The sequence below is a fragment of the Lutzomyia longipalpis genome, chromosome 2, assembly GCF_024334085.1.
Source record: "Lutzomyia longipalpis isolate SR_M1_2022 chromosome 2, ASM2433408v1".
NCBI lineage: Eukaryota > Metazoa > Arthropoda > Insecta > Diptera > Psychodidae > Lutzomyia > Lutzomyia longipalpis.
Window position 1 is genome coordinate 37,211,596 of NC_074708.1, and position 12,589 is coordinate 37,224,184.

Below are 12,589 nucleotides of genomic sequence, written 5' to 3' on the forward strand. Positions count from 1 at the left end.
CGCTTTTTTATGTCTCTAAAAATGCTTGAAAATTGTGGGAGTTTACCTTTGCGGCCACCTGCATTTGATGACTTTTGCAGTGTCGCGCGAGTCAATGAAAAATATTGCAATTTAATCTTTCTTTTACTTTAGTTACCTCCACACTTTTTATTGTCTTGTTGATGTGCTTTTAAGTTAATATAATAAGAATAAAATAAAGAAAAAAATAGAAGAAATTCCATTGCCCCTGATTGTCGCGTGAGGTCACAACCCTGTTGTCCTTCTCAAGTCGTTTTGTTACATACAAAGTAAAAAAAAAAAAGAAAAGCTTCGCAGAAATAAAAGCTCAACGATGTTCTGCGAGAAACATCGAAACGTTTATTTAATTTAATCTTTCTCTGTATATTGTTTATGTATTTTTCTGTAATTTAAACAAGATATTATATTATGTACAATTATACGAATGAATTGGAGAAATAAATAAAATTTACTCCAGAGTAGAGGTGAATTCGTAATGGAAGGAGAGTGAGTAAATAAAGAGATGAAAAGAGGAAAAAATCAATTTCAATGCAATCCTCGGCGCGTTGATTTCATTAACGAGACGTATATTTTGTGATTTTCTCGTATCATTTCAGTATGTATGTAATGTGACTTTATTGAACTCTCTTCAAGTGAATTGCACTTCCAAACACTTTCATTTGCACCAATTTAGCTCAATGCTGGAATTACTCTTTCCCACCCACACCAAATTACAAGCAGACTAAATGAGGATTTATTTGGTCAAGATTCCGCATTTTATTTTGTTGATTTTCTGCGTTTATTCTTCGTGGAATTTCTTCAAGGAATTTGACTTCCAATGAAGCAGAAAAGTGGAAAGGAAGAGAGGAACTGAATTTGAAAGAATTTAAAGGGAATTTTTGAAAGTTCAAATGATTTTTTAAGCGTTAAAATAGCTAAAATAGCATTGGCTAAAATTGATACGAAATTACTAAAAATATTTTTACTTAAAGCTTTGTTAGATTTATTTTAATTTAAAAATTAATTAATTGAAAGTCAATTTTTTAAACTCTATTGATTTTTTAAGACTTCAAAGTCAAATTATCCGACCTTAAGCTCATTTGTCATTTAAATAAAACTTAATATTCTTCAATAAATGAATCAACCTACGCATCTTATCAAATCAAGTATCAAATGGATCAAATGGATTTATTCTTAAGGCCTTTCTGCTATATCAGATGAAATACTTTCGAAAAATGATCTCCAAATAAACTTTTCAGATAAAGTAATTTAGGCCAAGGGGTTTGTGGAAATTTCTTCTTTTTTTCTCTCTCATTTTAATGCACCCACACTAAAAGTTCTGACATCCAGCAAGGCTAGTTGTGCGCAGCATGAACGAATGCATATATAGGAAAAGAGCTGAAATGTATAATCTTTATGTACAATGATCTCGTGAATGACACGAGAGATTGAATGAGTCAATGGGATTAATTTGATTGTGTTGTGCGACACATAAAATTGTATAATTTGCTGTTTGGTTGGAAGGTACTTGACTGGTCGTCAATTTCATGATCATACGTCGTTGGGTTTGTTTGCTGCACTTCCAAAAGGACGCGGGGAGTGCAATTGAAAGTTCCCCTCCGGGTTTTGTGCCCACTTAGAATGATCTTACTCGAAATTATTCTATCTCGGCAGTTGTGTTCTGAACGCTCAGCGAGAAGGATCGTTCTTTCCCATTTGCGAGTGTTTGTTAAAAAGAAACATTAATCACAGCATAAAAGAAGGAGATTTGTCGGTCATTTATGAAATCCAACAAGACAGTACATACATAATTTAATTGCGCAAGGAAGCAGGAAGGTATAACGTAAACGCCCCGGCGTCCGTGTGTGTGGCCCCCTTGGGGTACAACAGATCACGAGGAGAAAAAAAAAGCAAAAGAGAAGTGAACGAGATCCCTACGCGATGTGGCTCTCTGGATGAGCGGAAGTGTCTAGTTGACAAATTTATGTTTCATGCAGCCCATAATCCCCTATAATTGGATAATGTCAATGTGAAGAAATACTGCGTGTGAAGTGGGTTTCGAAAGACAAGCAAGAGTGGTAAAACGGAGAGTGATCACCATGTCCATCGTGCATTTGTGAAAATTTAAAGAGAGTGCAAATCTCGCCTTAACGCGCGCGATTTTTTTTTGTGTGTACATAAATGATGATCTATCGGGGTGTTCTTGTGCCAATCGCTGTCGCTCTCCTTGGACACTTTGTGACGAATGGTGATGAGGGGCTTTCCACGACAACACACAGAAATGTTCTCGATCACGTATGCTACCGCGAAGAGAAGTGAGTTCATCAAACATTAAAATAATATTTCTTTCTCTTTCTTCCATATTTGGAGAGCTTTTGAATGTAGGTACATAATTTATGTAGGTACATAATGCACGTATGTATCTGATCTTACATTGTCAACCATGAGGTGATCAAAAGAGTTTCAAAAAGATTTACAAGAAAATCAGTTATGTAGTCTGATGAATTAGTACAAAAATCGAATGAAATTGAAGGATTTTATTTTCAATGAAAATTCGCCTTTTCCCAAAAAAAAAACAAAATAAAGGACATTATGCACAATGCATTGAGAATATTCAACTTAGAGGTAGATTCTGATAAAAATCTTTTCTTTTCCTTTTTAACAACTTACGGATTAAAGATTTTGATAGATGGAATTTTTAAATCGTTCTATTGTCATTCTAAAAAAAACAAAGAATTTTTATTCATGGAAAATAGTCAGAAAGATCTCTGAAGAGGCCTAGAAAAATAATTTTCCTTAAAAAATCCGATTCAATATATAAATAAAATGTGAAAGATTTTTCCCAGAATACCAAAAATCTTACAAATTACGTATTGTGAGGAAAGAAAAGAAAAGATTTGTATCAGAATCTACCCAATAATTTTTTATTTTGTTTTACAATTTTAGGGAATGTTTGTGGACAAAATTAAATAAATAATCGCTATAATTTTTTCATAGACTGGAAAAAAATTAAGGAATAATTCAGTGGGTCTAATGTAAAATTATTTTTAATATTTATTAAATATTTTTCTCAGAGTCTTCCTCAAGGCAGACAATTTTTTTAAGATTCCAATTAGGGCTTTAAAACAAATTTAAATAATAAAAAAAATCTTGATTTTTTAGTAATTATTTCCCTCATATTGTACATATAGAATCCTTTAATGTATGTCAATGTGTCAATGGAGACGCCTAGTAATTACCAGGCGCGTCCATCTCTGGCTTTTTTAATTTTCTAAACAAAGCAGAATTAGATTTTCCCACAAAGAAAGTAGTTTAACTTCATTTTCCTTTAGAAACTCCGAACCAAAATATTTTTCTTTGCATTTTCTTCGTTTTTAACAATTTAATTTAAAAAAATCCTCTCCCATCATTCTCCTTCTTCGCAGCTTCACCGAACTTGAGGAGCGACGTGTGACGCAGCCTGTGCGAATTCGATCTCATGTGTGGTGCCTTGAATTCCCACCAAGATGTGCGCACTACCGCACAGAAATGAAGGAGATCATCAAATGGCAGGTAATATTATTGTTCGTGATCATCAAGTTCTACATTTTTTTTCACCTTCTTTTTGCCTCTTCCTCCCGTATGACCGCAATCCGATATTGCGACGATATGGAAGCGTTTTCTTCTTTGCAATTTCTCGCGTAACAATCTCACCGTGGCAACAACAACTTTTACTTTTCATCCCGGCATTTGGTTTCTTTGCAAACTACTACACTACATTTTGAATAACACATTGAGATCATTGAGAGAAATTCTCTTTCTCTCGCGAGAAGGAATTGCGGGCAAAATACGGGCTGAAAAAAAGCGAGGGTGTTAATTTGCAAATTTCGCACCCAATTGAGAAAATTTGCTTTATAAAACGCGCCGTGGGTGTTTCTGTGTCCAGACAACCAAATCATTCATCATGCCGGCAAATGGGGCTTTGTTGTTTGGAGCAATAAGGAAGATTTTATTTTCTTCTTTCAATTTTAAAAGGGGCTTTGATTATTTTTTTTCTTAAGATTTTCCTGAAACATTTTTTGTGGTAAGAAGTAGGATAAAATTATTGAAAAAAGAAGCGATAAAAAGCGATGAAAAAAGAACTTTAAAGACTTTCTGGGAAGATTTGCGAATTATTCAATTATAATTAAACAAAAACTTCTTTAGCCGAGTTCTTTAGGATGATTTTAAAAAGTAGAAAAATACTATAAAATACTTAGAAATTTTCGTCTAATTTCCGCCTAAGCTTTTTTTTTAAACTTAAGTCCTTCCAAATCAATTCTAGATTTAAGTGTTTTAGGCTTGGCTTAAGTTTTTCAAGCCTAACTTGACCGAATTGTTTTCATAAATCTTAGACTCAAATTTTCTAAATGAAGTTTTGGATTTCAAAACTAGGTCTATACTTTTTTCAAGATCAAGCTTATTTTTTTTAACTTTTATTTGTTTTATTTTTTCTTTATTCTAGGTTTAAGTTTTCCTAAATCAGGCTTTAGGTTTTTAAGCTAGGCTTAAGTTTCTTTAAGACTTCTTTTTATAGGATTTTAAGATTAGGCTAGTTCTGATTAAATATGACCATTAAAAAACCATAAAAATTAACCTTAAAAAAACTTAAGTCCGGTTCAAAAAGAACTAAAGCTTGACTTAAGAAACTCTAAGCCGAACTTAATTGTGATTTTATTTAATTTTATTTTCTTATTAGATATATGTAGGTTAAAGATTTGATTTTATTGGTTTGTTCAGTATTTATTCGCATTGAAATCCATAAGTGAAAACTTTAATTTTATAGGAAAAATCCTACAGTTTATGGTACAATCCAATAATTAATTCACACAACAACTTCTAAAGAACAAATTCTTCAAAAAAATACCTCAAATCAATAAAGAAATATTTTTCACAAACAATTTTAATAAAAAGAAATCAACCTATTTCAGTAGGTAGGTAAATTAATTCAGTAGTGAGCACCCCCTTATGGTTTTGAGCAGCAGCATTGAGCCGAGTCTCCGGGGCGACATTTGAGAGCCAGTTAGTCTGCGGGGCATTACACAATCAAGAGTATTTTATATTTTGGAATCTCTGGGCAATGACTTAATCCATTTATTAAATGCCCCAGCATCTCTACCGGAACAAAAGTGAAAGCATTTTGAGAAAAATAAACTATATACGATCACCGAGGCAGACTCTTTGGAATATATTCTTTTCAGTGATCCTCATGAGTGATTCAGGTCTAAAATGGGCATGTAGATGAAGGTGCGAAAGGGAGATGAGAATAAATACAGAATATTGGCAAATATTTATCGAATTAAAATTGTCACGAATGTTGGGAAGGGAGAAAATATTTTATGTTGCAATATCGGTGGGATCTTCCCATAGCAAACGGAAGCAAAAAGACTCGACTATTTTTTGCATAACATCTCTCACTCTCTTCATTCGTGTCTGACTTGAGATGGAATTTATCTCGTGGTCGATGCGGCTCGTCAATTTCTCACGTAATTAGAAATTGTAATTTTCTCACCACACCGATCGTCTCCAATTTGTGCACAGAACGTCACGAAGACACGGCTCGTGGAGCACTGTTGCGATGGCTACGAAGAGGTCACCGAGGCCAATGAGATCATTTGCAAGCCCATCTGTCCCGATGGCTGCCGGCGGGGGTTTTGTCATCAACCTGGGATGTGTGTTTGCAATCCCGGATGCCAAAATGGGGGTTACTGCGACAGCAAGAAGGGGGAATGTCGCTGCCAGGAGGGATGGAGTGGAGAAGGGTAAAGAGAAAGGAATTCTTTAAATTCCTCACACTCCTGATAAGCAACTAATTTATTTTTTTTCGTTGCAGCTGCGAAGTTTCTTCAACGGGAACCTCACCTGTGTCCCAAATTACCCCAACAACACCCCTTAAACTCCTTCCAGTCACAGAAATAATTCCCAAAAGTACACCATCGACCATTGAGGAGCTAAATTCAACCCTTGTAGACCTCGCTGATAACATTGATAAGCTAAAACAGCAGCTAAATACAACACAGACAACACAGAGCGATATAGCCCTGTTGGAACTACACACAACACTTCCGGATATTGTTATAGCGCACCAGGAAGTTGTCCCAGCTGAGGATCATCTTGTTGAAATGGGAACAGGCTCTGAGATTCTAGTTCTTAGCAATTGGGACTTGAATGGAACGCTCATCAAGAATGCCAGCGATGCAGGTAAGAAAGAAAAACAAACTTGAGAAGTCTACGAAACTGTTTTGTTGCTAGAGGCTTCCGGTGTTCGTTTCAGCCACTGAAGAAGAGCCACTATTGGGCTCGAAAGCTTTGGCATAAATTGCTGCTTTTCCTTGGGTGAGCGGGAATTTTCCTCTGACGAACACCGGAAGCCTCTAGCAACATAATCAATACGTCAGAAAAAGAAAGAAAAAAAAAAAAAAAATAAATAAAAATTAAAAAAAATCTACGAAACTCATCAGAACATTAATCTCTTTTTTTTAATTTCAAATTAGGAGCGAGTGAAAATGGCAATGAGAGCAGTACCATTGCCCTCCTGGCCACAAGCGTCTTCCTATCCGTTGTCCTGCTCCTTCTCTTCGTCGTCCTTCTCTACTGGAAGCGCAAACTCGAAGCCCATCATGCGAGACGTTCTAGTACCGACAGCAATGCAAGTATTCAGGGAAAGGACACCCTAAGTGGGAAGATTGTAAACAAACCCCTTCCGGAGATTCCCTTCACGGACATAAATAAAAGCAAAACGTCGCCTCATCGAAAGAGCGTCCAATTCGTCGAGAGTCCCATCCTGCACTACAAAGACTCCGCAGCAGAGCAACCAAAGGACGCTACTCCTACGTACAGCTACCCATCTACAGCCTCACAATCATCCACACAATCAACGAGGGAACATTTGTATGATGAAATTAAATATCCCATCTTCACAAGTGACGTCATACACGTTTGATAAGCATTTTCGTGCATTTCTCAGAAAAAAAAAATCTCCTTTTGGTGTTTAATCCCTCCATGTTGATTTTTTCCACATTCTCAGAAAAAAATGTTCTTTTTGATTAAAGTAAAAAAAAAGAAGCCAGAATAAATCCCGAGAAAATTGCAAATGACTCTTATTTCTCTCTGGTATGAAGCAAAGAAGCGATAAGGCTTTGGAAGGAAATCGCGGAGCGAACTTGGAGATTAGAGGAAACCACGACGAGATTGACCCACAATTCTTCCGCTTTAACTTTCAGCGTCTCTCAGTTCTTCATTGGATTTCGGTGTGAAGAGAAGTGAAAAAGAAATACGAAAGAAAAAACGATGAAAATTCTCTACTTTGTTGTTTCTTTGGCATTTTTGTGTGTGGTTTTGGGCCATCCACAGGTGGGTGTGAAGACGCACCAGGTGCCAATTAATCCTTTCGCCAATTTGGTCCTAAATTCAACAAACAGTACAAATGGACCACCACTGGCTACTACTACCAATACAACATCCCTGTACCCTCAGCTACCACAACTACCCCACCAACTACCCCAATTCCCCCCGCAGCAACTCCCACAAGCACCGCTGCAACCACCACAGACGAATGTTTCAGACAATTGGCGCAATACTCTCACTAGAACCCAAATGTTCCTCAACAAGACGCGCTCGGAGATGTCTCGAGGAATTTGCTACCAAGAAGTGCCGTAAGTAAAGCATAATAAATGGGAAAAATTTGAGTTTTTAAGTAGAAAAGGTTTTATAGAAACTTTTGATGGATTTTTTGTGTAGTTAGCAGTGAAAAATCTCTTCGAAATTCTATCTAGAAGAGATTGTGGTCATATAAAACAAGGGATGTTTATCTGGGGAATTTTTTGGCTTTTCAAGCGAATCATTCGAATATTTCTAAAGATCTAATTATTTGATTTTACATGAATATGTTTTACTTAAAACCGAACAAATCAAAACCGTAAAAAATCCATAAACGTATTTAGGAATTTTTGGTATGAATTTAATCGTTAGGTATTGGGATTCAATTTACTACTTTTTAGCATAAATTTACTACTTTTCGGTTTGAATTTAGTCCTTTTTTAGGCTTAATTGGTTTTTTTTAAAGTTTTGTTCCTCAATCTGTGCTGTTTTGGGACTGAAACCCAAATATTTATCGGTTTGTATTTATTCTGTTTTTTTGGGTTTAACTTATCTTCGGCTTGAATTTACTATTTTTCGGATTGGTTTAAGTATTTTTATCCTTGAATTTTCTTGGCGAATCATGCGGATAAATCCGTCCAGATAAACCCTCCTTGCTGATTTATAATTAAAATTGTTTAAACTCATTTTTTTTCAAACATTTAATATCTATCTATCACGTTCATCAAGCTTAAAATATTTTTACGAATTCTATTTCAAATTGTTATTTAAAATTTTTAAGAACTAGAGTTTAAGTTTCCTTTACAGTGGGACCCCAGTACAACGACCACTTGGTTGAGCTACTCTCGCGCATTGAAAATAATGAGTGTGAAGAGTACATCCGAGTGGTCGTTGTACTGGGGTCCCACTGTATTCTACTCTACGATCTACCTTTTCAACGTCAATTTTCTTTAATAATTTCACAAATAAAACAATTTGGTTTCCTTAAATGAAAATTCTTCTTTCAAAAGCTGTCTTACTATACGAATTATCTGTATTTTATTATCCAAATAAAAATCTAAACTGGGACTTTTCTGTTGGAGAAAAATTCAAAGACTTGCTGTCTTTAAAAAAATCAATCAGATCCCTCAAATTGTAATAAAACCATTTCAAATTTTAATTAAAAAAATTGCATAAAATACTGTAAAAGATTTCAAAGAAAAAGAAACATTTTCACAATTTCCATAATTATTTTTCAATTTTCCTTTCATACCTTGCAAAATTATCATAATATTCCTCACTCAAACTGATATTTAATTTTTTAATTTATGAAAAAAAAATGCAATTTTAGTATGGAATTCAATTTTTCACGCCTCTGATTAATTTCCCTTCTCAATGTCGTTTTTCTTGCGATAATTTGTTGCCTGTTTTTGACATAATTATTCGTCGCAATTCTTTCAACAACAACAAATATGCCCCCTGCAACGGCAATATAATTACGATAAAGACATCTTGGGACAGACCACAAGGCGGCAGATCGTCGCAACTCTTTACATAGTTTGGTTTCCTTATGCAAACAGGCAGTGTTGGGCAAAAGAAAGAAAGAAAAAAAATAATCGTGACCTCGAAATTGCGTGATGATAAAATTTAACTTGAAAAAAAATTGTATTATGTTTATTTTTGCCGTCTAGAGAGCATGACAATTGGGTCAGGAGGCCCCAAAAGAGTTTTGCAGAGTAGCAATAATCTCATGCAGAGCACACATTCCTCATTGAAAATAAGAGTGACGGGGCGTCGTGCTATCGAAATGTGATAAATGAGTGATTTAGGCAATTTTTCCCCATCATGACAAAACTATTACAAAATCTTTATGATATTTTTATGAAAATATCTCATTGCGAAACGAATCATTTTCACTTGAAAGCAGCCAAAAAACCGCACAGATGTTTAATTGAAATAAATTGCTTATTAGCGTCGATAAAATTACAAAAAAAGATCTCCTTGCAATTTTTTTTCTTTCTCTCTCAACTCGATCGAGATTCTTCATTGAGATTTCTCCTTTAATCTATTTTATTAACCCGACAGATTGTGGCACAAAAGCTCCGCGCCTGTTTTAAATGAATTTCATTCACACCGCCTCGATGAGAGTTTCTTTTAATCCATCCACCCATAATCGCATTCACATCAATTTTATGATATTCAAGAGACTTTTGGAATAAATACTTTGCGTTGAATTTAAAATAAAAGACGAACATATTGAAAGAGCTTTTTTGGGGGGCTTTTGTGGGCACTTCTTTCGCAATTCTTTGGCATTTTCTCAGCGCATTGATTTGAAAAGAATTAATTGATCTTTTTTTGGTTTTGAAATCTCTTTTTGAAATATTTAGAATGCATTTTTTTTGGTGGTCTTAAAAGGGAAGTCCTTCGGAGATTTGGATTCTTTATCATTTATGTAAATTCTATTCATTGAGGAATCAGAGAAGGGGCTAAGACACGTATGGAAATAGATCCAAAATGTTGAAAGTTTTTATCTTGATGGAAATTATTTAAAAATTAATTCTAAAGGATTTTTTTGCTTAATTCTAGAAAAGTTTCTATCAAGAAAAACTTTTTTTCTTATTATTAATTTCTTTTTTTTATTTTGTTTTTTTTTTTTCAAATAATTTTTTAATTAATAAGAATTAGTTATTCAAAATTTATTTAATTATAAAAAAAAAACTTTTTAGATTTTTCTCAGATCCTATCATTTCCAAAATTAAGGAATAGGGTAACCCTTTCGGGTTTTTTGAGTCATACGTAGACCCAAACGTGAAACAATTTTTTTTCCATTTTTTAAAAAATGAATTTAATTGTTTTTCAACGTTAAAAATGCATCAAATTAACGCAAAAAAAAACTAAAGAAGACGTTCTGCCTTAGAAAAGTCGTCTTAAACCATCCACAGAACAAATATCGTGATAAAAACAGCACATATTTCAATGTTTCACGTGGACGCAAAATTATTTATTTATTCAAAGTAAATTGAGAAGAAACTGTTAAAGTTTCTTCTATAATTTTGGACAGTTTCTTTATCCATTTTTAATAAATTTTTATTTGAAAAATATGTCATAAAAAATTCTTTAAAAGAAAAAAATAAAAAGACAATAATGGGCCTTATTCAGCGACCAAGAAACCCTTGAAATTTTGGAAATTTGTACTGAAATTTCAAGATTTAAAGCGAATTTCAAGGGTTTCTTGGTCGCTGAATAAGGCCCAATATCTAGTATTGATAGCCCCCTGAAAGCACCTATTCTAAACTTTTTAATCTCAATGGCATCAAGGCTGGATGCTTCCACGTTTGAGCATTCAGCTAAAGTGCGCTACGTGTCAAAAGTCAAGATCTCGTATCTATCACCTCCTTATCTCTTTATTCTTCATCTCTTGTATGTACGATTAACGCGTGATCTGCCTTCTTTCTTATACAGCACTGCAACACTCGTGGCTAATCCACGCGGCAACATACCCACTGGCAATGGATCAAACCCCTCCCTGAGTCGCGTTCAAGTCTGCTGCACGGGCTATGAGAAGAATCCCCACAATTGGCGCCTCTGCGATCCCATCTGCCACACACCATGCCTCAATGGGCTATGCGTTGCCCCCGATACATGTGCCTGCTACCCTGACTATGCTGTTGATCTCGATGGGAAGTGCATCCCCGTGTGCCCCATTGGATGCAGCAACGGACAATGCCAGCCCGATCGAAGCTGCAAATGCAACAAGGGCTTCATCCTCGATCCCTCTGGAAAGTTCTGCATTGAGGGCGTTCAATGCGACAGTCCCTGCCTAAATGGATACTGTACGGGCTACAACAAGTGCACCTGCCACGCTGGCTACCTTCCACACCCCACAAATCCCTACATGTGTATGCCACACTGCCCTGCTGGCTGCCCCAATGGCGTTTGTTCTGGACCAAGCTTCTGCATTTGCAATTCGGGCTACGTTAAGGATAGAAGCGTCAAGGGGAGTCAAGCTTGCGTACGTCGTATTTAAATGTAATTCTCCAGAGAAAATTTCAACTAGGGGAGACCGGGGTAAAAATAGTCAATTTGCGTAAATCCTTATCTGCAGGATTCCCCAAGGTCAAGAAAATTTCCTCAATAGGTTATTCTTATAGGAAATTTCCTGGCCTACAACTTTGTCTCAGACCACTTTTCTCTATCTCCACGGGAAATATGAGTTTTCGAGCTTTTCCTAAACCCTTCCGCTTCTGACTTTTTTTAAACGCGGCGGGTAAATATAGTCACCAGATGGCTAAATAAAGTCGGTCGAATTTTCCGGCATTTCCAATGATTTTCCACCTGAGAGATTGATAGTAGTTGATAGCTAAACTTCTCACCTTTTGATCCGCGACAAGGAATTTCACTTTTATACGCACTAAAACAGAGAATTTTGCGATTTTCTCAATCACGTCATTTTGCAACAAATGGATGGAAAATATGCCAAAAATTTCGATCTCCCATATGATTTACATGGGATGACTAGATCTACCCCAAGGGGTATGTTTTGATTCAAAAAATTGTAGAGAAAAATCATTAAAAGTTATTGAAGAATACACCTTGGCAACATTTTCTGCACTAATCCAGCTAGTGAGAAAAATTATCAGATGGGAAAACTGCTGAAGGAAATGTTCGGAAAACGCGTTTTTCTCAATACGCAAAAGTTTGGGAAATGGGCCAAAAATCTATTTTCATTTTTAACTCCTAAAGTACTGATCGGATAACCTCCAAATTACTGTCAAAAATTATAGGTTGATAGGGCTTTGTACCCTAATTTTTTCCGATTTTTCCGATTTATATTTTGGGAGAAATTGGCATTTGAAAATTCCAAAATGACTATTTTTACCCCGGTCTCCCCTACATATTTTCTTTTCAAAGCTCAATGTTGGCTTTGAAATAACCATCACTACGTTAGAATTCTTTGAAAAATTCTTGCATTGAAATTCGCTAATTAGATTCCCAG

The 12,589-nt window shown here is 35.4% G+C and overlaps 3 protein-coding genes across 3 annotated transcripts in view; all 3 read left to right on the top strand.

Moving 5' to 3' along the window:
• LOC129790546 (angiotensin-converting enzyme-like) overlaps positions 1–5,771 on the top strand; it is a 51,857-nt gene extending 46,086 nt beyond the window's left edge. Inside the window, exons 6-7 of the mRNA XM_055828104.1 lie at positions 3,423–3,549; positions 5,557–5,771. The gene's annotated coding sequence lies outside the window, so the exon portion shown is untranslated. The remainder of the gene's footprint in view (positions 1–3,422; positions 3,550–5,556) is intronic.
• LOC129791278 (uncharacterized) lies at positions 2,179–7,159 on the top strand. The gene is made up of 5 exons (XM_055829350.1): positions 2,179–2,312; positions 3,423–3,549; positions 5,557–5,777; positions 5,849–6,216; positions 6,510–7,159. Exons 1-5 carry the CDS (start codon positions 2,179–2,181, stop codon positions 6,956–6,958), a joined length of 1,299 nt encoding a protein of 432 aa, XP_055685325.1. The 3' UTR covers positions 6,959–7,159.
• Positions 7,160–7,254: 95 nt separating this feature from the next.
• Positions 7,255–11,646, top strand: LOC129790571 (epidermal growth factor-like protein). The gene is made up of 2 exons (XM_055828132.1): positions 7,255–7,670; positions 11,056–11,646. Exons 1-2 carry the CDS (start codon positions 7,306–7,308, stop codon positions 11,618–11,620), a joined length of 930 nt encoding a protein of 309 aa, XP_055684107.1. The 5' UTR covers positions 7,255–7,305; the 3' UTR covers positions 11,621–11,646.
• The last annotated feature ends 943 nt before the right edge of the window (positions 11,647–12,589 follow it).